Source organism: Chiroxiphia lanceolata, chromosome 10 (genome assembly GCF_009829145.1).
Source record: "Chiroxiphia lanceolata isolate bChiLan1 chromosome 10, bChiLan1.pri, whole genome shotgun sequence".
NCBI lineage: Eukaryota > Metazoa > Chordata > Aves > Passeriformes > Pipridae > Chiroxiphia > Chiroxiphia lanceolata.
The window spans coordinates 18,073,623-18,101,222 of NC_045646.1; the positions used below are offsets into that span (position 1 = coordinate 18,073,623).

At 39.9% G+C, this 27,600-nt stretch overlaps 1 protein-coding gene across 1 annotated transcript in view; it reads left to right on the top strand.

Annotated features, from left to right (window-relative positions):
* Nucleotides 1-24,483, top strand: part of FARSB (phenylalanyl-tRNA synthetase subunit beta) — a 37,482-nt gene extending 12,999 nt beyond the window's left edge. The window contains exons 14-17 of the mRNA XM_032697956.1: nt 1,226-1,318; nt 2,546-2,663; nt 7,934-8,086; nt 23,814-24,483. Of these exons, the coding sequence (XP_032553847.1) occupies nt 1,226-1,318; nt 2,546-2,663; nt 7,934-8,086; nt 23,814-23,965 (516 nt within the window). The 3' untranslated portion in view covers nt 23,966-24,483. The remainder of the gene's footprint in view (nt 1-1,225; nt 1,319-2,545; nt 2,664-7,933; nt 8,087-23,813) is intronic.
* The last annotated feature ends 3,117 nt before the right edge of the window (nt 24,484-27,600 follow it).

The window sequence follows — 27,600 nt, forward strand, 5'->3', positions numbered from 1 at the left end:
CATTACATATTTGTATTTCTGCTGTGGCAGGATGAAACCCACAGTCTGCTGTGTCACCAACACTATTAAAACACCAGTGTGAGGCCCATGACTATGATAACTATAATTTATGCTATAACATTCTGTAGCCCAGTGTTATATGATAAACAGTGCTTATGTATTTATGCCCTCAATCTGTTCCTTTGGTTAGATAATTTATACTTGTACACAATAACATTACCTTCTGTGAGAAGCTCCAATTTAGCCAGAATGCACTTGGTTAAATCACAGTAACATGCTGTAGTTTAGATACACATCTGAAAACTGTTTAACACAGTTTTCTCCTCCTGAGTTCAGCATTCCTTGTGTTGCTTGGGGATTTTTGTTATTCAGTCATCCATTTTTTCAGATGGTATCATCTGCTCATTTTTCTCATATTTGGTCTATCAACACACTTTTCAGAGTGTTGCCAGTGCAAAGGGAGCACTTCTGGGAGACTGCAGTATACAAGCAAATCCTCAATTACATGCCTAGTCTGCTATTGGTTTCTTTAATACATTAATAAAGCTATAAATTCTGGAAATCTGAAGGGTGGATCTTATCAGTAGCATCTATTGCTGTATGTGCACAGACAGTGTCTGAGCCTGATAAAGTGAATGCGTATTGTTTTACTGACCAGCATGAAAATACACTCTAGAATAAGGGCATTAAAAACACTCCAACTCAAAAAATTGGAAAGAACAAACTACAGGAGTCCTATGCAGCTCTGAAGATTGAAGTCTTGGCCATAGGACCTGTTTTTCATAGACAGTACTTTACTTGCTCCAAGTTTCCCCCAAAGGATTGTTCTCACAAGAAAGCTCAGGTACAGTCCCTTTACAAGTGTTATTTTAAGAATAAAATAAAACACTTCACCCGCTGCAAGTCAGGGGGCACAATCTGAGCCTCTGTTTTTAAAACAGATGACAACAATCCATGACAGAAGCTGAAATAAACACTTTTTTTAAAAAAAAAGATTTATTTTGCTTAGTAATTAACATTTGTAAATAAACCAGTTTGCCTACTTAATCTTAGGACCAGAGCTTAATTTTTATTACGAGTGGTTGTTGCACATGAGAGCATATATATTATGGGGCCTCAGAGCCAGTGCTACAATTGCACTGTTCATTCTTGATATCAAATTCCATCACTGGCTTGCTGTCTGTTTTAACCACTTGACCTTGGTGGGGTTTTGTCTCGTTTTCAGTGTTCTCAAGAAGATATAGCAGATAAACTTGGCATGGATATATCTGCAACAAATGCCGTGCGCATAGCGAACCCCAAAACCGCGGAATTTCAGGTGAGGTCACTGACATGGGGAGCAGTATTGTCACAGATTCTGTGTTTAAAAAGGAGAGAAAGGAACCAACAGAAAGTAAAATTTATATAGAGCTACTTTTCCTACATTAAAGAGGTTGTGTTTGTTTACGTGCTGAACTTGCTAGCAGCCATCTTCTGTTACTCCTTCACTGAGAAACACCTTTTCTGGTGCAAAATACTATTAGCTTTTCAATAAAGTAAAATACCATGCTGTGTGTACAGAATGTGGCAAAACTGAGCAGTCTAACTACAGAAAATTCCAGATGGTTGATCAACTCCTGCATTTAGAAAAATCTATTCAACATAAAAGGAAGTATTACACCTGGCAATCCCTAAACTTCCTCAGCTCTGGATAGGAAACATTTGGATATTTTTTAATTATTAACCATTTTTACTGCTGTGTTGGGGTTGCACACTCCAGCTGAGTGTGCAGCTAGAACTCCTCATTAGTTATGAAAAGTAGGATAAACAGGCAGAAATGCTGCAGACCAAGGATAAGTAACTGTGGCTGAGCACATGGTAACTTGACCTGCAGTCAAGGAGCAGACAGTCACTCCCATCCCTCTTCTGTTAGATTTACTGAATTAGACTCTTCTGGTTTGACAAGTAAAAATGAAAAAGCTGCACTTCTAAGGAACTATTTGAATGGAGAACACAGGAAATATTACTGTTCCTACAGATAAATTCACAGGTATGACTGTCTCTTGGTTGGTTTTTTGCATACTTTTTCCATGGATTTCAGGTTGTCCCTGACTGAATATATCCATTTCTGTTACTTAGCATATTCCTATATCACTGGTTGGTATCAGGAGGCATAAAGATAGTAGTTTTGATTGCACTTAATATTTCCAAAATAACACTTAGGATTTGCCTTTTGCATAGGTGAGAGTAAATTTCTGGGAATTTTTTGCACTGTGTTATTTTTCTACCCTGCACTGCAGCTGAAGCACCTGTAAAATGGTACCTGTTCTTAACGTCACATATAAGCTCTTTGAGAAAATGCAGTATAAAGAACATGCAGAGAATGTACATTTTCATGTTCAGTCATTCTAAATCAAAGATGCTTAAACATAAGAGATAAGTGCAGTATTTGCACCTGACTACTTTTAAACTCTTGTTACAAATGAGAAAAAAAAAAAAAGTGAAGAAAACGAACATGAGCTATTTTGGAAGGTATTTGACTTGCAGCATCATGTTTGTCCTGCAGGTGGCACGTACAACCCTCCTTCCTGGGCTGCTGAAAACTATTGCTGCCAACAGAAAGATGCCATTGCCTCTGAAACTCTTTGAGATTTCTGACATTGTAGTAAAAGATCCTAATACAGGTAAGAATCTTTGATAGTGGAAATATGCCTACATACCAAAAGGCAATAGTAAGTAAATCTGTATTTCCTTAAAAGTAGTAATTTCAATAATAAGAGTCATTACATACTACATAGGGGGTTTTATTTATGTGCACAGGACAAGAGAGCTTGGTGGGCCAGGCTGGATTTTAGAGTGGCTAAAAACATGGTTCATTTTAGATGTTCTCTCAAAAGTACAAGTTAGGTAGATTGTAAATTTATAGGTATCTAAATATCACTTAAAATCTGTCAAGAAAACAGAAAGACTGCAAGGATAAACACAAGGCAATTTTGCACCAAGAAAGAACCTGCTCTAAAGTGCTTGTGTTGATGCACCTATTTTTACTTGCTCTGATCTAGGGCCCCTTTGGATTCTTATCAGGAATGTAATTGATATTCTTATCAGAGATGTAACTCAGAAGCTACCTTCTGGTAATGTTTTCAAGTGGCACAAATGTTGTAAAGTAGTAAATACTGAAGCCATGCTGCTGTTACAGTCCTAGAGCCCTGAACCTCTGCAGATGTGCAGTGCTCTGCCAGCTGTAGAGCAGAAGGTCTTGAGCCTGGGAATAGCAGGTTGTATTTGCAGACAGATTCTGTCCTGGAGAGCGGTGATTCAGAGGAAAATCTTGGGGTCAGTGTGCCTCAACATGAATCCCTTTTCCATCATCTTTAAACAGGATTGCTTGTATTTGCTTTCCAAAATTATCTTCTGGGAATCTGACAACAGATATGAAGAATGAGATTGGTAGCAGAGATACAGGGTAGAGAGTCTTTATACTTGCTCTTATACAAAGAGCAAGTCTTTGTATAAAACTGTATCAATAAATAAAAAAGCTCCACAGTACAGAACTTCCCCTCTCATCAATAAAAATATTTTCCTTATCTTTCCACTTCATCCAACCATGCTAAGAAAGTGTGGCTGCCCTGTGGTTTGGGCCTCTTTGCACTGATTTCACTGTATATGATCAAAATTTCAAATTGCCTTTGGAAAAATGTATCACAGGAAAATGAAGTGTAAATATAGATTTTTAAGTGTTAAAAATTTTACTGATTCATTTCTTTTTTTATGGTATATTGAGGGAAAAGGAGGGCGCAAGCTACAAGTTCTGGGAAGAGTTACAAGTCTGAATGGAGTTTTGCCTCTCAGTGAAAAAGGCTGACATTACTTGAAATTCAGCAGTAAAAATTGTTCTGTTGTTTCATTATCTGGTTTCAGATTTTAGTGGTTATGTTTAAAGTATCTGGGATCTGCAAAACAAAGGTTTATATAAGGCATAAACAAAATGGCAAGTAAATTGCTTTGGTGATGAATTTAATTTGTAGATTACCTTTTTTTGGTTTTTTTAAGGAAAAAAAAAGGAGCTTTGCCAAGCAAAATAAGCAGTTTTAGCAAGCCATATCGACTTTTTTTTATTAAATACAGACAGTTTGGTGGTGCAGCTCATTCCTTGTTGGGCATGCAGTTAGCTACAATGCAAAAAACGTGGTACAGATGGCAGAATAGCATCAGCATTCTTCAGGACCAAGAGTGGGGCTGTTTATCTTGGACTAAGGAGAACATTTACTCTGGCATTATAACATTTGCAGATTAAATTGTTACTTTTATTTCGTGTGTCTCAAGTGTAGCTCTTGAAGGGTTTCATTTATGTGGATGGCTGTTTAACAGTTCTACGAAGACTGATTTTGTGGTGTGCTTCATTTTGATGGGAATCATTGCATCAGATAAAAGAGTTTTGAGGCAGCAGCTTTGTGCTCTTGGGCAGCCCTCTCATGGACTGAGCACTTACAGACTCTGAGCAATGTCTGAAATTGGTTTTAAGGTTGCGTTTAAAATAACAACTACTGTCTTTCCCAGATTTACTTTCAGAATTAAACTTGCCTAATAAACAGTTTGAAAGAGGGGGTGGGAAGAAAGGTAACTCTGCAAACACTGAGAAATATGGGGTTGTCCTCTCACATATGGAATGAGATTTCCCTCACAAGGCTTATGTCATCAGACTGAGTAATTTAATTTTATTATTTCATGATTTTGGCATGCAGAATTTCCAATTAATAATTTCAAAAGTATGAGTCAAAAGAGTACTGACATTAACTGTATTTGAAATGGCATCTTGTAGTCATTCATGTGTGAATGAACCAGTCTCTTTTAAACACACTGGTTTTTAATAAAATACCTTCTTACACAGAACTTGTGCTTACCAAGGTGAACAGAACACATTTCTCTTCAGACATATCTGAAGGAAAGGTTTGATGTATTAAATTAGCAAAATGTGTGCCAGATTTAATGTAACTAAATGGAACCAAATCTGAGCAAAAATTTTTCTTCTCGGGGCAGGAGGAAATGTGCTGATTTTGAATATGTTGCACAATATTTGTGTGGTTAGCTTGTAACACCAGAGAGTCTCTTCAGGTAGGATAGTTACACTAGATCAGGGCATAAATCGTCATTTTTACCACCGAGCCTGACAGAGAATACCCTTTCACCACAACAAAAGAAATTAATCCATTAAAAAATCACCTCTGACTGGTGATCCTGGAGAATCTGGCGAGCTTATGGTAGCACACATTTGGCACAATTTACATCATTTGTGAGTACAGCTGCTGCCACATTTTGAAGCATTTTTCCAAACTGTCTGGAAGTGTTAGTTGTATGTAGAAAATAGTTCGGAAGGTGAAAAGACAGGTTTAAATGAGCAGGTGTCTCCTTTCAGATCACCAGGTCACTTTTCTGAAGCATCTCTAATTTGGAAGTGAACAGCACACAACACTGCTTTATCTTCCTCTGTACTCTTTTGGCTCACATGTTCCTGAGCAGCTGCCCATCCTTTAGATTGTTTTTCGGCAGCATCCCCAGGAAGTGCTTTGAAGTCTCAGAAATATATACATATATATATATATGTATTTATAATTTAGGTTGACATACTTGGCAGGCTCATTTGAAAAACAGCAGTGTTTCATGGCATGACACAAGAGATCTCTTAAGTGAGTTATAAAGAACTGAAGCATTTCTAACATCTGCCAGCTTTTGCCTACAATTCGTAATAGTTTCTTTTTTCTTCCTATCGCCTGTAAAGAACTTCCAGTGTTGTAATATAACTCTGTAAAGGAGTGAGTTTTATAACACAGCTTTTTTGAGTGCTTGAAAAAGCATCCTTTCCTTTACCAAAGATTTCTAAAGTTGAAAACATAAGGCGTAAAAAATGTTCTGTATGTTTATTTATGATGCTTTAATTAACAATTCTGATCTGAAGACACCATTGACTATCTTAATCATAATGAAACTGAAATTCAGATAGTTGTCACAAAATCTGCTAGCATAATGACTCACAGGAAAAAAAAAGGAAATCATTTTACTGAATGTCTAGCCCAAAGAATGTGCTGTCTTAGGGAAGGAAAAAAACCTTTTTTTTCTATTCTGTTGTTCAATACAACATTATCGACCATCCATGACTGCATTACTGATTGGTATCTTAGTAGAGCTGGGAAACAGAGACACATGTTATGGAGCTGAACAGCCAGTGTGCTCAGAGCCAAAATCAGATGCTGCATTTATTCATACTTTCTCTGTAGCCTTTACTTTTTTGCTTTGCCATTTTAACTTCAAGACTGGATTCTCCAGCGTTATTTAACACTGCACATTATTATCATGATAGGAAAAATATCCTGAGTGACAAAATACAGACTGACTGTAAGTTCAGCTTTCAGTGACTGATTAGAGAAGTTGCAGCTGTGTTACCAGGTTGCTGCAGTGGAAGCTTTGAATGACTTCTGGCTCAAAAAGGCTGAGCTTTCATCTTGTGTGGAGGCTCTGCTCCTGTGTTTTCCTGTACTTTTTAACCTGTATTTCTAGTCATTTGTTAGATGTTTTCCTGTTTAGTTTCTGACAGATTTTTTGTTACTAAATGTTACAAAAAATTGTTTAGTTGGAGCAAATAAACAAAGTGTAAATTTCATTTACTCTCTAATTTCTTATGTGGTAAATAATAACAGTTCAGGAAACACTCATGAGTGTGAAAGTTTCTGCTGCTATTTCAGCTCACCCTGTGTCATGCACATAGATTGGCTATGGGGAGTCAGATCAAAGCTCATTTAGCCCAGTGCCCTGCCTGTAACTCCTGCTGAAAGTGCCTGTCAGGGGAGAAGCATGAGAGCAAGTACACAGAAATAATTCTTTCAGAGAGCTCCCTGTTGTCTGGCCACGAGTAGCTCAGGGACTTCCCAACATAACACGGTTCTTTGTGCTAAGAAGTAGTAGATTTATCTGCTATGAACTTCATCTGCCTCCTCAGAGCTGTGTAAGCTCCTGGCACCCACAAAATCCTGTTGCAGAGAAGTTTCACTACTTCACTCTATGCTGCCTGAAGAACCCAGTCCTTTTCTTGTTTCTTGCTTTGGGTTTGGTTCCTCTTGACTTTAATGAAAATGCTGAAACCCCCTCAAAAGCAGACCACGGTAGTCCTAAAGAGTGTGTAGTGCAATGAAGTAGCCTCAAGGTACAAGTATAACAACATACTACCACATACTAATTTTGAAAATTTAAAAAAAGGGAGACCTATTTCGCTGAAATCAATAATGTAAGAAGGAGTAGGGCAGGGTTTTTGCTTAAGGAATTGTCAAAAGCGGGAGATAATTGTGTCAGTCACTGTCTTGAGTTTGTGCAGTGTAGTACAATTTTCATAATCACTTGGTTTCAGGGATATCCAAGATGATCACAAAAACCATCAGTTGTGATTTGAAACCCTCTGTGAATTTAGATCTTTTCACAGATCACCACGCTAATGTTATTACTCATGTCAGGTTGTGGGCTGGTTTTTTTTGTAGTGGTAGTTGTTCTGCAGCCGAGTTCTATAAAGATTTAGCTTTCCCCCCACCATCACAGGTTTCTCTGTGCTTACTGAGTATTTGCATTTTGGCTAGTCCATTTTAAATTTCTTTTAACACTTAACTATATGCTTGGTACCTGTCACTGCACAGAAGATACTCCTATGTAACAACCCTCTTTCCTGCCCAAGGAATAGGGTACTTTAAATCTTTCTTTACATTTCTGACTGTGAGAGTCCAGTGGGTTAAAGAAATACCATTATTTCCTCAGATTACATGACAAGTGTGTCAGAGAAGCCATTTTACATATTTATTTCTCCTTTCAGCCACAAGTGCCTCACAGTACAGCAGAAGAAAACTGATGCAAAGGGCAAGGTTGAAAGTGTGATTAAGTTCCCAGATAGAGTAATTGTTTCCTCCTCCTTCAGATGTCGGTGCAAGAAACTACAGACATTTATGTGCCATTTACTACAACAAAAGCCCGGGCTTTGAGATCATCCATGGTTTGCTGGACAGGATCATGCAGGTTCTGGAAGTACCACCAAATGAAGAGAATGGCTACACAATCAAGGCAACTGAAGGTAAGGAAGACAGAAGTAAAGTGTACAGCAGAGGTGGTTCTGCAGCTCAAATGTTCCTCTACAATCTGAGGTGAATTTTTGGTTGTTCTCAGCAGTAGACACTAAAGATTAATATCATTATATATGCTGTCATTTTGAGGCATGATGAAATGATAGTGAAAAGGCATTAATGGCATTCACTGACTGTAAGATGGAATTGCTGTCTTTCTGTGAGCTATTCTGAGTAGTTTTATGTAGTTTGTGAGTTGACAGCCTTTTAAGGAGACTTATAGTAAAGCAAATGCCATGAGCATCATAGACTGTTTATAACAAATTAATCTGCTGATGGCAAGGGTATGTAGGAATTCACTGAACTGATGAATATGCCAGACACCCACTGTATGCTCTTTGGATAAAAAAGAGGCTGGAAGAGACAACTTCTTACACCTTATCTTTTAGTTTAGAGCTTTATCCATAGCTTTTTTTCCTATAGGTACGTTTTATTTATACATTCATGTGAAGGTACGTGCCTTATATATCTTTTATTCAGTCTTTGAGACTGACCCTGCTGCTTAGACAGTTTTATAACAGCCCTCTTCCTTCTCCATACAGGATGAGCTGCATATGAATTAAAAATAACATTCTTAAGTGCAGAATCTCCTCTGTGTATGTGCCTGTGCATGTTATAGAGAAAGCAAGCAGGCTGACCTGATTACTTCATTGAGAGAGCATAGGTTGATGGAAGAGAGCAAGCACCAGCACTCATCTATTCTGCTGCCTAAAATAACAGCATAGAAAATACAAAATAGAAAAGCAAGACTGCAGGGATGGCAACTATGATTCTTCCTACATGTCATGCACTGATGTCCAGAGATAGGAGACACTGACTCAGGTTGCAGAAGTGCCTCCATTCTGCACTTTCTGGAGCAGAGGCACAGGGTCCCTGACAGCCTGACCGAGCTCACCTGTTCACAGACCTGTAATGGAAAATTGTCAGATACATCCCTGTTCTGCAGTGTGCTGCCAAGAAGCCAAACATCACACTTTCAGCTAAGCAGTCTTCTGGCACTTCAGTGCACACTTCTATCAAATGTACTGACGCATCTTCCCTCTCCTTTTTTTAAGGAAGTACTGTTTTGCTCAGTATTATTTAGACAGACTCTCAAAGGGTTTAGTAGAATATTGCTAATAGGATTCCCAGGTTGAGCAGAGAAATGTTTAATACAATTATACTTCTTATTCTAATTCTACCAAGCACAGAATGGGTAATAGCAAAGCTTCATATCTGGAAAGGGGGTGTGGTAGTGGGGAGTTAGAAGAGCCTCTGGGAGCTGGGTACTCAGCTGTCATTGAAGTTAAAACAAACTGCTGTACGCCTATTAAAACTCTTCTGTAGCTGCTTTTTGAATAGACATATCAAGAGTTTGCTTTAATACTGAAAAATATTTGCAAGTGGTTTTATATTCTGTATTGTAACATTTCAGCTGGCTGCAAGAAACAGGAAAAAGATCTCAAAAATAATCCTAACACAGGGAAGAAGTTATTTCTAGATATTAGTGCTGCTCAGTATTCCTGATGCTGTGAGATTTGTAATGCTCATTCAAAATCCCTGCATTCTCATGACATTACTCCACAATGCATTTAGTGTAAAGGGTGGATTATGCCTTGCCATGTTCAATATATTACAAGCAGTTTGTGGCTGTTGGCTATAGCCAGAAAAAAGTGTCTACTACTTTCTGTTTCATCAGTGATTCAGAAACTCTCGTGGGATGGCACATAGATTCCTTGCAGTTCTCCTGACATTGGAATTTAACCTTGGTAACAATGCAGATGGCTGATACTCCAATGCCATAGCAAATGCAGTGTCACTGCACCAACTTATCTTCAAAGACCTTCACTGCAGAGATGGTTGGAAGTCAAAGTAGTTGGGGAATTTTGTTTGGGGCTTTTTGTTGTTTGTTTGTTGATTATTTTTGGGTTCTTTTAAACTTGCTCCACAATCTGTCAATTGAGCATGTGCCAGAGTGAAAATGTCAGCAGATGATAGAGTAAGGTCAATTGCTGAATAAAAAAAAAAAAAAAGATATCCTGTAACATCTTAAAGAGACTGCAGGATACTGAAATAATTCATGAGAACACTGCAAGTTACTTCAGAGGTTTTAAATCAGGACATTACACATGGCAGGGATTTTTAGATGCATCTCTATGGAGCCTGCTTTTTTACTGCCTGTGCCAAATTTAAAATTTATACAGTGAGAAATGGGTTTATCCTGTGACTGGATTATTCTCTGATTTAGAGAGATTTAGAGGTACTTTCTCTGTATGTAATTTTAAGCAAAACTTGAGACTAGTGAGCAACAGAGTGTAAAAGTAGGGTTTTAGTCCAGTTGTTTTTATTCCTTGTGTAACTGATTAAAATAGTTCCAGTGATTATTGAAAAACATTACAGGGAATAAAATATTGCTCTGAACGAACAACTGAGAATCATGGCTAGGCTTTGTGAATGAAGATTTGGGGAACAACTGAGAAAAGATAGAGATGTATTAGGGACATGTTTGTCACTTTTCCAAATTCACTTTGAAAAATGAAATGCCTGTACTGTAGCCCTGTTTGGTCCATATGTGCAAATCATGGTTATTTAAGCTCCTTCTGTTCCACCAACACCTAAGTGCCCTGTGATTTGACCTTAAGGTCAGAGTCTTTTTGCCTTCCTAGCAACACCTGTGAAAAAAGTACAGATGCTAGAAAATATGGGTGAAATTGTGATGTTCCCCTGGCCTTTGCACTAGGGTTTCGTGTAATCTGAGCTAGGTGATAAATGGAGAAGAGCTGTTTAGAGCAGCCTTAAGGAAGAGAGGGTTTTGAGTGACTGAATTCAAGGATTTCAACATACATTTGGCACTCAGTGCCTTTCAGTTTCTTAAAAGTTACTAATGAAACCTTTTGGGTTTTTTTCTTATTACCTCTAAACATACAAAATTAAAGTTTTAAAGGCAGAATTCTGAAATACAACCCATTGTTTTAAAATGCACAGAATTAACTCTTTGATGCGGTAGTGAATCCTACTGGCCAAGAAAAGCATTTTGGTTTTTCTCTTTGTTTTATGGCATAGGCATCCATAATCAAACATAGATTGAAAAGAGTACAATCATTGCATCAATCCTCAAATTTGTATGTGCTCCATAATAAAAAATTTTTGCATAAAACTTTTGAGATTTTAGCCAGTTCCATACCATTAATAAAATGTAAAGATCAGTGTGAATGTGTATGATTAGGAGGTAAACAAATAGAATCAAACTTTTTAAAATATAAAAATATGGGTAGAAAAAGACAACAAAATATGGTCATATGTTGTCAGGTAATTTCATATCATCATTAAATTTTTAGTTCACTTTCATTGGTTTCAGTTCCCTTGAATTGAAAACTGGAGGCATTCTCATTATTGTATTGGAAGGTATTCCTAATTTCAAGTTTTAATCTCTTCAGGAATGGGTATGTTTTCTGCAACATTTTAGTGATCCTGTGCTTCTGGATGACCATCTGAGATGACTATTTTCTTCCAGAATTCAGGACAATGATCACAGGAGGTGCTGTTAATCATGGGATTTGGGTCCATAGTAAAGTCTTACTTAGGCTGAGAAGAATAAAGAAGGGCTTAGTAAATACTGACAGCAGATTATATATCACAGTCTTCAAAGGAGTGGTGTGAAGTCTAAGGTATAATTATCCTCACTCTTAATGTAACATTTAGAATGACTGTCCCTTATTTAAGGAAGAAACCCCTTGTTTTACAGTACCTTTGAAGCGTCCCCTTACTTTGCAAATGAAATGTAATTGGGCACAAACTGTTTTAGAAGGGAAAACAATATCCCTATTTTATAAAAAAGAAGCAATTTGACAGGTTCACAAAAAGTGAAAAATCTATATATAAAGAAAAAACATATATACATATATGCATGGATACTGCTTCACTGTCTCCCCCACTGCCTTCCATGGTAAAACTGAAGTAGCATTCATTCATGTGAAAACAAGCAATCCCTGAATAGTGTCAGCTTGTGACATGAGCTACTTTTTTGTACATGATTGATTCTTATGGATCTCAGCTAACTCTTGGATTTATTAATTTTTTTTTTAACTAAATGTTCATGCCATTCATTCTTTTAGGGTAATCATCAGCTTAGCAAAGCTGGGAGGTCAGTCTGTATTCAGCATAAACATGTGCATAATAAATGCATACTAACTCTTGCTTCATTCAGTAACTGACAATTGTCTTTAAAAAAACAAAAAAAGAGAAACTGCACTCCCTTCTTTTTACTGCCCTTATTTAATTAAATGAAAGGTATGGTAAAGTGTAGAAAATTTTAATTCCACAGTAAATCATAGTAATAGCTTCCCATTTAGTAATGTTTAGCTGTGAAATTAGAGATGTAATAGTTATCTCCATAACTAAGAACATCAGTACACATTTGCTTTTATAATAATAATTATACAATAAACAACTTTAAAAGAAGATTTAGACCATGAACCTCAATTCACAAGACAAGAGGAGAGAAATCTGGGACTAATTCGAAGTTAGGTGGATAGAATTGAACCACAGCATCTATCTCTGGTGATCAGTTTAAACTGGGAGACTACAGTCTGTACAGATGTTTAATGCCCATGTTGAACTTGGCATTATTGATGCCTGGTTTATCTTAAGAAATTGTAGCTTGATGGCTTTTAATGGCAATCCTGGCCTTTCAGCTGCCTGTCTTGGCAGCCACTGCATTGCTCATAGATGTCAACAATTGTCTATTTACTCACAGATAACTAAAGGACATGTGCCAATTTTACTATGAAGCCTCCAGATATCATTTCTGACATACTAGGAGATGTCAGACAATTCTTAATCCATTTAACTGGCATTCAGAAATAGTTACTTTATAGGTGCTATTGCATCCTTGTAATTGTATTTATAGTATTTCAGATTACAGGTTTGGTAGATAATCAGGTTTGTTTGAAAACATCTGTTCTCAACAAAAACATATCAGCTGGTAATTCAATATATTCAAGTCCTCTTCATTTCACATTTGCCAATTCCCAAGATTTATTTTGTTGTCACCCAGGATAAATCTGGATCATCCACCTTGGAATACTGGCACTACATTGATGTTTTTCTAGTACTACTGAATTCCCAGTATTGTTACTGTAAGTTAACAGCAGCAGGCAGGATATTTGCTTTGAGAACTGCACCATAATTCTGACACCTAAGACTCCCAGTGTCTCAGAAACATCCTAATCCTGGTAGATGTAACCAGACATATTCTTAATTTTTTTTATATTCAAGAATACCTTTCCCCCCTGCCAGGTGAAAAGAAATATTTATTAAAAACCTAATACATTTCTGTCTCATGAAAAGTTCAGCCAGTCTTGTTAGCAAATGAAAGTGCTGTACCTACAATTTGTTTCCAGTACTCTTAAAAATCTTTCTAATACAGTCTTTATTGCAGCCAGTCATTAATCTTTCCTAATTTTTTCAGTTCCTTGATGAACTTCAGCCACTGTTATTAGTCACATTTTATGCAGTGCAATTTATTTCTCTCATTTTTGTCTGTAAGTAGCTTTTCTGATTTTTGACCACATTCACTTCAGCACTAAATATGAATATTTAAAAGATATTCCTGTTTTTTGGTTGTGGAGCTGGTAGTACTCATTTGTCAAATAAATTGTTTGTGAAGATCTCCTGATCTTCCACTCCTGTTTCTCTGTTTAGTTCCCTCCTGGTCTCACAGTCAGCTTCATGAACTAACAACACAAGTAAGAACAGGTCCCTTTTTTTCCTTTTTTTTTTTTTTTTCCAAATCTGACACTGCTTTTAATACATTTAAATGTATTACCATAATTCTGCAAGGGGTTTGAGGAGTTCCAGCACTGATCATCAAAATGGCTTAATTATAAGGCATCTTGCAAACTTGGATGTTTGTCACTAGTTCTTGTGGCTTTTCCAGTGTTGGCCACTACTTTGAGATCTAATGAATTTCTAACTAATTTCTTATCCTTTTTACCTGAGCAGTTTTTTCTGTAGCATCGAGGGAGCTTAGTTACATGAAGAACTCAAAGTTAAATTGTCTAATAAAGTGGGTGTGGGTGCTCACTTGGTGTCCCTTTAAATTGTCTGTTATCTCTGCTCTTTATCTTCTTTCTGTAATACAGGTCTTCAGATTTATAGGAACTAAATCACTACATATTTAGGCCAAGCTTATTTCTGTTTTATCTAATATCTTCCCACTCTGGTGCTAATGCCTCAATTTTGGTTTTAAATGCATTAATACCCAAGGAGGTACCCAGGGAAGATATGAAACAGGAGAGTTGCTTATTTAGCCAAAACGGGAGTCTCCAGTGTCTGGAGTTTCTCCAGATAAACCTGGTTTTTTTTAAAATTTGACAGCACAGTCTGGCACTGGACATCTCAGAGGTGTCTAGATGTTGGAAGTGATACAGGTAGGCCAAGCAACACAGAGTTTGTGGCAAAACTCATAGTTTGATTTTAGAAATAAGTCTCACTTAATTAGCTTTGTGTTATACTGTTGATTTTTTTTAATGAAAAAGAGGCTCTCAGAAGTGGGTTTGAGAAGGGCTTTTTCCATTCCTGTGGCCATTTCAGCTTCTCTCTAGAAGTTTTTGAATGTTCCTTCCCGATACCCTTTGAGTATAATCTGTTTGTACAGCACTTATCCCCAAAAGTTGTATCAGTTAGAGGAAAAATGCCTTATTTTAGCACAGCAGGGGATAATAAAAGGTTTTACGGGCTTAGACTTCTTTGTCTTTTAAACTTTCATCACCAAATTATGTTCGAGACACTTTTTTCCCCACATATGAAATCAAATTCTATTAGAAAAGAAAGGAAGCTATTTGTTTCTCAAACCCAGAAGATTATTTCAGAAGAAAAACTCCTTTGAACTGACTAATTTAGAAGTTTGTGTCCTGTGGTATAATCCCCCTGTAGGGAAGGGGAGGGGGGAGGGAATAAATCTGCAAAGATAAAACTGCAAGAATACTGCAAGGAGAAGTGTCAAGTCAGTTTGAAAAGACACACAAGCTACCTTATACCTTTCTCTTTTTGCAGGTACTAATACAGATTACAATGTTGTTCTTCCCATTGCATTTTATTCTGACAGATTAGGGGTGCTTCAAGAAGTAGTAGCATTTGTCATGACAGTTAAGAATTTTCATTTTCTATTGGTTTTTGTAAACTCCCTGAACCATCTAAATCACTGGCATTTGTGTTCCTTGAGCTCGAGGTGTCAGTGTCTTCTCCCTGACAATTCTCTGCTCTGCTGCTATTCCCTTACTGGGGGAATAAACTCTTCAGAGTTTAATTCTTCTTCTTTTTCCACCCCAAAGGCAACTCTCTTTTTTAATCACACATCATAACAAGTCTAACAGATAAAAATATTTCTTGCATCAAGAGTTTTAAATGTCTGGCACAGCTTTACTTGATATAATTATAGATTTAGGTCATTTCCATGTTTTCTGTCTGTTTCCTTACATTTTTAAATAGAAAATTACTTCTTAATCATAAACTATATTTTTAATGTTGCAAAGGCTTCTCTGGAAAAGAAATGATTCATCCAAGCAGAAATAGCAGCAATAGCACATCTCCTTTCTCAGTGAACAGGGGCAGTGATCTAAGCACTTGAGGGTCAGGGTGTTTGATCCTTCAATTCCATTTTCACCTGCACAGCCTGCTATAGCTAGAGGCAAGCTAAGTGTGCATATGCTTTCATTTTCACTACCATATTAATATTAATGCTACCAAATGTGAGCATGTCAATTTTATGCTTTATAGTTAAGCAGTTCTCCAGTCTGGTGTGATTTTTCAACTGTGATACGGGAGCAGAGGGGCAGTGCTTCAAATTTAATCTTACTGGGTTTTTTTTAATGTCTGCAATTACATTTTAAACAGGAATTTGCAAGATACTGGCTCAAAGTTTTAGATCAATGTGAATGCAGGTTCCAAAGACTTCTGTTGCCCGTGGTGGAGGAACTGACTTTTATCTTGACTTGTGGTCTATATGTTAGAAAACAGTAGATAAACAAAGAAATGCTGAGCTAGGTCAGACTGAGCCCAGTACCTGTGCTGGGCACAGACCCTCCTGGTTTGGGACCTGAAGCAGAACAGCCATATTTGTGTCAGGCCCTGGTCTTGGGCGAGCTCACACTCAGCCAGTTCAGGCGTTTCTGTTCCTGGTGGAGCAGCCGTGGTGCTCCAGCCCCAAGCAAGGCCTTGGTTTTGCAACAGAAACCCTAGCTGCTAAAACTTGAGTGATTAACAGTTCCACTGACTGCTGGAGTTCATCTTTTCATTATGTATTATTCCATGCTAGTTTGTCAAGTCATTTCCTGAAGGGCATGAAATGTGGTAGCTGTGAAAGCCAACATCAGGTGGCTGTTAGTTATCTCAGCAAGTGATGTCAGGTCACTGGGAGGGGAGGGCAGGGCAGCTCAGTCTGAGACATGATTAAACAACATACAAACTAAGTATGACATACTAAAGTAGACTTGCAGACTGACTTAGTGCTGGTTCTCGTTATTCTCTAATGCTTGTGTGAAAGCAGAGCCTAAAAGCTAAAACTGCTGCCTTACTGCGAGTACATAAAGTTCTACCCCCTACCATAAGGAATATGGTTTATTGTTTCCTAGTTTCTGACAGACTGTGATGTTTGCAAGGATGAATTATTCCTTTAGATATGCAAAGAGAGATAAAAAACAGTCATGGAACAGAAAGGAATTAAGTTTTTTAATACTGAAAGCTTTGTGTTCTCTGACTCAAGTGAAATAGCAAGACATCTAAAAAAAATAAAAAGGAAAAAAAAAGAGTGAGCTTTATCTGGGATTAGGAATTCCCTAGTTTTATCAATACAATAGCTGTGACACAATACCAGCTTAGATTTGTGACTTTTAGAAAAGGCAAAGTATAATATTTCAGATAAATCTGGATAAATCAGATAAAACAGGCCTAAAAGCAAAGATTAGCTGTGTAATGGTAACTCTGCAGTGCAACTAAACTCCAGTGTAGAATTGCTGTTTCTCACAACTGCCCCACAAATACAAAGTTTTTGAGCTTTAGACACAAACACCGATTTCTAGAAAAACACATGGAATTTGACAGATTCCTTTCTAGGTTTCCTACTGTAGTTTTTCTGTACGCAGTATTTAAACAACCACCCTGGTACTCCAGCACTGAATAAGGGAAACACTGTTACCCAAATCAGTGACCCAAAATGTCTGTGTTCCTTTAGCCTCAGCATCCACCCAAATATTACTCTCCATTAGGAAAGGCAGGAACACAGTGATGCAGCTTAAGTATCTGAGACTGCTGTAATCCTGAGGATAACATGGGCAGATAAACAGGTTCTCCAAACCTATTGCATTCTTGAACCACTTCCTGAAATCCAGCAACACCAAACAGCTTCTGTTTCTAGAGCAGTAATGAAAAATAAGTCAGGCTTATAGGGTTGTAGTATGAGATAGAAGAGTTAATTTTTTTCACATCCTCCCTGAGATACAAATTAATAAAAACACAGCCATTGACTTAGTTGTAATACGAGCAGATGATTAATTGACTGACCACTGCAGATTTGTGGATGATTCTCCATGTTCCCTAGTCTCATTGTCTGCACAAGGACTCTAATATTCAGCTCTATTTTTGGATATCCAGTGTACCAGTCCAGGTAAATAATTGACTGTCACTTTACCCTCTTCTGTTATGCCCTGTATGAGGAGGCTTTTGAAAAAGGAGGTTGTCAGAATGAAAAATGTCCTTTAGACAAGGACATATTCATTCCCATCATAAAGATATTTCTTCTGTCATTTTTGTCAGATGTTAATTATTTTCCTGAGGGGGAGAATTAAGGCACATACCTGAAATTTGATTGTACTAATTTGAATTTCCTGATGTGTCATTACAGTTAGGTGTGATCTGGGGAGTGGCAGTTGTTGTGGCACAGCTGTAGTCAGGATTTACAAACCAAGGGACTAAAGTTAATAAATATTCCACTGTTCCCAAAGTATGTTTTTTCTGGGCATGAGAATATAAGAGGGAAGAACTGCAGACACTGTGCAACTTAAAAGAACAATTGGTCTCAACGTGTTCCAAAAATCATGCCAGATTTGAGATGTCTGTGATTTAAAAAATTAGCTGAAGGTAAATTATCCCACAAAGAGATACGATTTTGAGGTTGCTGTTTTGCATAAGGTTCTGGGAGCTTGGCTGCACTGTGTGCATGGGCAAGAAAAGGTGCCTTTTAAAACACTGCCCAGTCTGATAGTGTCCTCTGACTCTGCATTTGATTTGTATTATCTGCCAAAAGAAAGAATTGGTCGAAAGTGTGAAGAACCTGATCCTAAAACCAACATCTAACCTCACAAAACTAAATTCCACCCAGTCCAGCACAGGCAAAATACTTCACCAGGTGAGTCAGGATGAGGTAGTGAAAGGGCAGCTGGACGACTAAAAGGGGGAGAATCAAGATGAAAGACCACTGAGGCCAGATGAGCTCTGCTCTGTTACCTTCTTAAGCATCAGCTTCCAGCGTTCCTTCAAATTACAGGAACAAACAAGTGGGTTTGAAGGCTTAGTGCAACTGTAGGCCTATAATACCACTTTAATCTATTTCTTTTTGAAAGGAAGGGAGAGTAAGGTAGAGAAAAGAAACTGTGCAAGGTGTTTGACAACAGAGAGTGCAGGGAACTCAGAGCTCTTTGAGGGTCAATTAGCCAGAAAATGTGCTAAAGACTACATGCTCTGTTGGATTATTGGCCAAAGAATTACCCCAGAGCAATCAAAGTGGCCCTGTTGCCTGAATACAGAAAGGCAATTACGGATTTTGAGGACATGCTACAGAAGCTTTAATTAAAGGTATTATTTCTACATCACTGAACATTGGAAATTAAATTCTTACTTGCAGCCATGAGAAGTAGCTTTTGTCTTTTACTGGCGTGTAGTATGTCAGCATAAGACACGGCCGGTTTTGGCATCTCTTCTTTAGGAACACATATTGTATTTCACCCCACCCCTTCTCCTAACTACCAATTATAGACCTGACATATTAAGAGGTGGATTTCCATTGCTAGACCTTCAGGCTTCCTCTGGCATTGTCTAGGTCTCAATCAGCAAGGACAATACAATCTGACTAGATTTCAAGGTGAAGTTTATGAAGTACTACTACTGTGCAGAGCAGAAAGGATTTACATACCAAGAATGACAAATCTGTTATCCTTAAAACAGAAGGTATAATAAACTACAATTTTTAAATTAATTTTGACTCTCCACAAACAACCAGACAGACCTACAAGAGCAGCCTTTCAGTGTGACTGGACTAGCAGCAAACACAGTGCCTTCCTTGCACACCTACCAAGAGTGGGGCCTCCAGGTGTGCTTTAGTGGCTGCCTGACTGATGAAAGCTTCCTTCAGGAAGACCATACTCTTCACAACCACACTGTTCTTGGTGGCACTGCCTAGACAGATAAGACAAACTCTATGATGAACTCCTGCTCAAAAGCTGCAGGTCACAACTGCTAATGATTCTGGGAAGGCTCCTTTTGGCATCAATGCTTTATTGAAGCCTTAGAGCACTGGGCTTCACCTTATGGTATGATTTATTCAAACAGGGTAACACTGTGTGCATTTTTTTGCAGTCTCCCCATATGTGCAAGTAGCATAAGCACCTGTCTTTCACACAGCCTGGATTCTCACTCTATAAAGTTTACTTCAGAAGTTGAAGTCACGTAACACTGCCTAGTACAAAACACAAGCTTTGCTAGAAATCTAAACCACCATTGCTATTTACTTGATAACACAAGAAACACACAAATTAGGATTAAAAAAGTCCTTACCTTTGTTTCCGGGTTATTTTGATGTACCCTCAGGTTTGCTGCCCTGCTCCATTGGTTGCTCAAGCCCTCCTGCAGCCTGTCCTCAGCACAGGTTCCTCTTCCTCAGGTCTCCTTTTGTGGTAGTGGTTGGTCCCTCAATCCCTCCCCCCCCAGCTGTGAAATGCTTGTTCCTTTTTTCCCCCTGATTTTTGCTCAGGTTTTTCCTATTTCTTCTGAGATTTTTTTCCTTCTTTATGTGCTTCCCTTTCACTGTCTGAATTTTTTAATCTGAAATTTACATTTGCTCCAAATTCCAGTGCCCTGGCAACCAACATTGCCCGGTCCAGTGCCTGAGACAGCCTCCTTCTCTCTCCACCTGTGTGGTCAAAGGAAGAGTTCCTAAGATGAGGAAGGTTTTAGATCCCCCATGTGGGATGCAGTCTGGAGGCCCTTTTGGCAGGCAGGAATATACTTTGAAGCATTCTGTAGTGCAGCCAATTATCATAATAATAGTTCCATTATTAACCAGAGTTCATAAACTCTCTGTAAACCTGTTCCTCAGCTCATGTTTCTTTGGTGCAAGAGCCAAGTGTTAGCTGGACAGATGGGGGCTCTAAAGCTTTTAACAGGTTCTTTCATTTTTATTTGCTTATTGTCTGATCTTTTCCAGTCACAGAATTATGCCCTGCAACTGCCATGTCTGCAAAGCATCAGGCACAATGGTGACTGCCCTGTGAAGTAGCAAACATTTCAGGGTTAGCTTAACCAGAAATGGAGACGTGGTTTGAAGGTCCTATTGCCTGCATTTTAGGGACCAAAATGTTCCCCCTTCATATTAACTATCTATTTACCTCTTCACTGCAAGGAAGTGCAAGAAAAAGTAACATCATGGTCCAGCATAAGTTGCTGCATGAGATGGAAAAATACTGCTGAATGTCTAACCTGTAGCCTGGAGCACCATGTTTGGAGCACACTGAATGTTTGGTTTCATGGCAAAGGGCTTCAGCCAAATCAACAGCTTGTCCCACACTCCTCCCCCCTCCAGGTGTGGAGCCAGTCACCACCTGCTTCTGGCAATAGTGATTCATTGGTTCAGGTCCTTTGTGCCATGGAGCTGTGCTGTAAGCTCATGGGGAGAAGGGATAAATTTTATCAGTGTTGAGGTTCCAGCTAGCACAGTCTTCACTTTATGCCATAATCACTAAGCCGTTTCATAGTTTTTGATACAATGGCATGAATTGCTTTCAGATTTCAAAATTTATCACAAATGCATGTTATTTAGTTAAATGCAAGGAAACTTCTCCTGAAGTTAACCCTCTAGGGAAGGTCAGTAGTGGTGGATGTGCAGGTTGGATAAGGCTTCAAGTCCCCCCACCACTTGTTCAGCTTCTGCCTGACTTCTGACTGGGAGACCAAAACTGGTGATGCCTGGATAGCAGAGCATTTCTTGTGCCTGAAAACATAACAGTGTTTCACACAATGGGAATTGCTACAGATCTGGGAAATTGCCCTTGACAGATTGACTGAGTGCAGTATTATTTTAGACCCCATCAGATGTCTATAAATTTAAAACCACTTAAGTCGCATGATATAGTTGGGTCTAGATGTGCAAGAAGATAAAATAACTTTCCCAAGACTACAGACAAGGCAGCTCAGAAGAACAGACAAGTCAGACTCATAGCTTTTTAACTGACCATACTGTCAGAGATCTTTTTTCCTATAGATTTATAGTGGGGTACCATGCCAGCGTTATTAACTTCTGCTTGGTTCTTGCTCTTGTACCAGTTTAATCTTGCAGTCCAGTTTCTAAAAGAATGTCACTGTATGCTGCTCACATCTTTGGGACAATACTGGCTTTATTCACAAATAGGAAAGCCTTTACCACTGACTAAAAGGGGACTTTATTTTTAGGTTGTGTTTTCACCCACAATCTGCAGAGTGATCTGTATGTGTGGCATTTGTCTCTTTTCTAAATTTGTTTCATCAAGTTTTATTTTAACACTTGTTTTGAATAGTGCAGTTTGGCAGTTCAAGTGTCTGTTTGGCTGGAGTCATGTGCCAGTAACATCCAGGGTGAGATAATTTCACTGCTGTATGTCCAGTGTAAGTAGCTGGTATGTGCTTGTAGCTAAGACTGGAATTGGATCATTTAAAAGATGAATATTTTTTAAAACAGCCTTTAAGTAATGTTACTGTGCTCATTTACTACTGCCATCAGATTTCACAAGGTAGCCAGAACTGACGTAAGATATTTAAGATAATTTGCTCTTGCAGCAGCTTGGGCAAGAAAAAGACCTAATTGCTGTTCTTGTAGCTGCAGGTTACAACTACAAACCTCATAGGAGATACTTCTTAAATGAATTATTTCCATTGGAGAGCTAACAGAGAATATATCTCTAGACTTGACCACTAGTGATCAGAGTGTCACGAAAGTGTTCCTGAGGTTTGAGATTCATTTGGACCTTTATTTGCCTTTTAATTATCTCCTTGTTCACATAGTAGAGTGTCCTGGGCTTATCCTGAACCTTAAGTAGTATTTGGAACAACTAGAGAGTAAGTTGCTGTTAGGAAATCCTTGTGATCTTTTTTCAGGAGATAGAGGATGCTGAAGGGCTGAGAGCCACATCAATAGCAAGCAGGGAGCAGGAGTGGGAGCAACTCCTCAGTTCTTGTCTTCACACTGGCACAGAAACAAGTACAGCAGGGAGGTCCCTCATCCCCACTGATGCAACCTCACACACCCCCAATAACTGTCTCCTGGTAGGAGATGCTTTGTTGGATTTTAGCTAAAGGTGCAGAGCACAGGGTGAGGGCAGGGAAGCTGACTGGTCCCCAGTGCTGACCCTGCTGACTTGTTTAACTTCTGAGTGGAAATCCAGTAAAGAGCCCTTCCTCTCTGCAAGGGCAGCAGCATTAAAAACATGGTGGAGGCAGCTTTCTGAGGAGGATCTGTAGGATGCAGTGGCCTTGTTTCATCCTCTCTCCTTTCCTCCTTTGAGATCACAGCATTAGCTGCAGCATTTACTCACTGGATATCCCACACCCTGTGCCTGGCTTCCGCACACTTGTTCTGAAAGAGGTTGTTTCAGAAGGAGCAACTTGCTGGTTTGGTTTGGATTTGTCTTTTGAAGGGCTATCAGTTGAAAATGCCTCTCAGCTCAGACCAAAAATGCAAGTGTAGCTGCTCTAGAGAAGCTCGAACATGTTGCTGGTGGAGGCACCACGCACAGGGAAGTTCCCATGTGGGAAGGCTTTCCATGAAAGAGTCTGCACAGCTCCTCCAAGTTCTTCAACTACTATTTTTTTAAAACTTCTAACTAACGTTGAAAACCTGGGACTTGGGTTGAGGTAAGAGGAAGGTGATCTTTGACTTCCTTGGAGTTGTTCATTGTTTCACAGTTTTACAGTGTATAGGAAACTGCCTAAAAGCTCTTCTCCAGATGAGGAATGTAGGTTGTTTCTAATTATGTGACATATAATCAAGGATGACATGCCTACTTACCCTTTAGATGACAGCAAGCTTTATTTCCTTAAACAGACTAAGGTGGGAAACATTCAGGTGTTAAATAGCCTAAAGGCTGCAAAAGTTCCTTATTTCAGTAGCCCTCTGACTCGACTTAACTGTGCTAATTTCTACTGCAGGAGCAACTTAGTCAAAACAACTGGAGTGTGAAAAATGCCCACGCTTTGGGCTTCACATTTTATTTTTAACTCAGTGTTTTCTCATTCTCTATCAATCATGACAACTGTTAATGCAAGAAAGTGAGAGCCCCTTCTTAGCATCTCAGCACAGAGAACAGTTTAATACTGAGAGCTTTGTTCTGCGTGTTAAATGCCTATTGACTTCTCTGGCCCAAAGAAACATTGATTTTTCTCTCACTTTCTTTACAGGCTCTGCTTTCTTTCCTGGTCGCTGTGCTGAGGTCTTTGCCAAAGGTCAAAGCATTGGGAAACTTGGAGTTCTACACCCTGATGTTATCACCAAGTTTGAGCTCACCATGCCATGCTCTGCCCTGGAGATCAATATTGAGCCCTTCGTGTGAAGACATCCTCCAACAGCTGTCCACTGTCACATGGAGCACCCTCTGGTCTTTTGCCTCCTTCCCAGGGGACATCGGCTGGTGCTTTTATGTTCCAATAAACTAGAAAAACAGACCCTGTCTCCCGGAGTAAATGTGTTCCTTACAGTCAATCTGGCTGGCTTCTGCAGGGAAGGAATGTGGCATCTCGGACTAGGCTGTGCCATCAATGTTTTTAAAGGGCAGGGGGGAAGAAACAAGTTGGGTCAAAGCCCAGTGTTTTTTAAGAGAAATGTAATGGCAGAGCACATGATTAGTTTTCAAAATCAGAAATGTTCCACAGACATAGCTTCATACTGTAACTGATTATGGCTGCATAACAGGAATCTCATTCTTTTCTTATTGCATGAAATAAGATAATTGATTAGAGCAAATGTTGAGTGAATGTGAGCAGAACTAAGGAGTTGAGCTTTTATTCTGTACGGTTGTCATGTGCTCATCAATGGCTGGGGGAGGAAAATAAACTTGTTTCATGAAAACCAGAGCTATTTTGTAAGCAAGATGTGTGTAATATCTGCTCCCCTACTCCAGACATAACTGTTGATCCTTTATCATTCTAAATTCAGAAAGGAGAGGGGGTGGAATTAAATTTTTTCATGGTTGATGTTAGCCTAGCGGTTTTTGAAGCGCCAAACCAAACTGGGGAAGTGCATTTAAGAGCATATGCCCGTGGTCTTTTGCATGAGGAGCAGAGCACTATCAAAGCCTTTGTCCTTCTGGGGCTGGCATGTTTGTCTGCAGAAGTCAGCGTGGGCCCGCTGCACTCACACCCCGCTGGTGGCTTTCTGGCCCCCAGCTGCACGGGGACCACGCAGCTTCGGGATAGGATTACTTCTCTTGAAGTTTTGCCCCTGCCAATACATGAGAACCTCTCATGTGTCAGGCTTTTCCTTCTAGGTGGCTTTCTGGCAGCAGTTATGCCGCAGCCTGGCACATTGTGCCTCGGCTCTCTGGGAAAATGAGAAGCTCCATCCAGCACGGCAATGCCCGATCCAGCCTTTCTGCGGGAATGTCACCAAGTGGGTGGTCAGCTCAGTATGTTGAGGCAGCTCTTTACTCTCTGGCTTGTGAAGTTGGCTGTCCCTCCTATGCAATATTATAACCATTGCTAATGGTTGCAGGCTAACAATAGCCAGTGTTTTATGTTAGGTCTATATGCTGTGGCTCATTTCCACTGGGAGAGCCAGATAGCCCCTGATCCCAGGAGGGGACTGTCCAAAAGTGGGCATCTGGGAGATGCTGGAGAAGGGTGTTACAATGACTGCCTCACTGAGCAGAGGGATGTGCAATGGTGAGGGTGAGGTAAGCTCACAGTTTTACGAGCTGCATGCCTGCACACACCCATATCACTGGACCCACGGGGGCTTTTCAATGGCAGCCCCGTCAATAATCTTAACAGGTGGGAGGGCAACAGGCAAGGCCTTTTGGTGTGAGTGCTAATCCAGTATGAAAAATGCACTACAGTTACTCATCTGGAAACCCTACGGTTCCCCTCAGATGGAAGTGTAGATTTTAATTATCTCTGCATGACAGACGTGAAATGAGAATATAGCTATTGCCATACATTGCACGACTGGCTCCAGTGCCCACGGAGAGTGAGAAAACTGCAGCTCACATTTTAAATCTCCCAAGGGATTAGCCAGCTTGCTGTTTGCAGGATATATCTCTCCGTGGTGCCTACACAACTGTAACCAAGCAAGCTTGCAGTGTGGGAAGCAATCTGTAACGCAGATGGTAAGTATTAACCCCCCCTGTTTATTGGTGTGTCATGCACGGGGATTAGGACGACAATAAGGCAGATTTGCATTGCAGCAGAGTGCAGGCATATTTGCGTGCACTAAATATATTTCTCTACACAAGATTTTCTGACTCTTTGGGTGTCCCAATTCTCCCGTGAATTTACTGTCCTTTGAGTTTAAAGACCAGATTAGGCTGGGACTAAGGGCTTGAGCTTCAGTGGCATGTGTTGCAAGGCTTTTAGGGATTGCTTCATTTTCAAACCGTTTGCCCATGCATTGGCAGCTAAGTGCACCACAAACGGGACACTAACTCTGTCCCAGGTAAGTACCATTACTTGCTAAAAGTGGAGGATGAGAATCCAGATAAAGGTTAAAAAACCCATTTGGAGCCCCTGGCCCCCCCAGCTAACTGTGGTGCCAGCAGCCTTGCAGGGGCTGCTGTAGCAATGAAATTCAAGCTTTGCTGTAGTGCTGTGCTCAGGATTAACCATGATTCCTGATGAGTGGGGCACTTCATATAAGTCTGGTGTATTTATTGCAAGGCTTTGTCTTTCACAGCTCCAAACCAATTATCTGGTATTTACAGCCTGCTTGTAGCTGTATGCAGAACTCGAGGTAGCTGTCACCCAGCTTCATGCTAGAGCGAGCCACTGTGAGCATTGAAATTTGCTTTTACCCTTTGCTGTAGCCATGGTCTCTGGCAAAGGAAATGTCTGCTGCTGGTGGTGGCTTCTGAGCAATTTTTTAACATCTTTTGAATTTGGATTTTCTTTTTAAAGAAGAGTGTGAAGTGGGATTTTTCACTACTGGTCCCGAGTTATGGATTACTTTTGGCCTGCTCCTGCTGCCTGTGCGTACTGGGTCATCACTGAGGATCTGAACACGAGCACAAAAGGCTGGAGAGCTGATGACAGAGAGGTCAAAGCTGATTTAGGGTGCCGTCCAGGTGACTGCCGGGTTCCATTCTGCTGGACACGAGCACCTCTGGGTTTGTCCTTGCTGTGCTTTGGAGGTGTAAAGGTGATTTTCCAAAAGAGCAGAACCCTGAGACAGCCCGGCTGCAGCTCCCAGCACAGGCCCCTGTGCTCGCAGGTCACCCTCGCTATTGCACAAGAGTGTTTATGTAAAGGTGACACTTGGGACTGTTTCCATCTCCGTGCTGGCATTGTGCTTGCTTGCAATTCAAATCATTCTCCGTTTGGCAGGTGAGTATGGAATAGGCTGAGCAAAAGCACCGGGCGCTGCCAGGAGGCTGCTGGGGGGTCACGGCCTCTCACACGCGACACCTCTGACCGCCCGGTGACCTCGAAACCGAGCCTGGTGCGAGGGCAGCCGGGTGAGTGGGGCAGCAACAGGGCGGCAGCAGGACAGTGGGCAGGTTGGTCATCACTGCCAGCCCACTGCCAGCCCCAGCAGATGACAGGGGAAGCTGGCAGGAGCTGGCTGTCAGCAAGCGAGGGCCTTCCTTTACACGGGTTTTAGCAAATGTGCAAGATCCCACACATACACCTCTGAACTGCACTTCCACCCTGTGCAGGGATGTACTCGCATTCCCTAGCTTCTGCTTGTAGCACAGATATTAGAGGGGTCAAAACTGAAACAGACCATTGTATTCTATCCCCTAAATTACATCCCCTGTATCCAGAAAAGCAAGGCGCAAGCCTGCTGGTGATTTTGCATAGAAATTTGGATGGATTAGGAGACTGAGGTCATGACAAAGTTACTGCTGGAAAATTAAAGCAGGAAAATTCAGTGCTTGCTGCTTTGAGTTTTAATCCCTGCCAAAAGGTCCAATACCATTTTGCTGCTGGCAGAGTAGCTGGTTCTGCACTGGGAGGCTGTCACACAGAGATGCCCCAC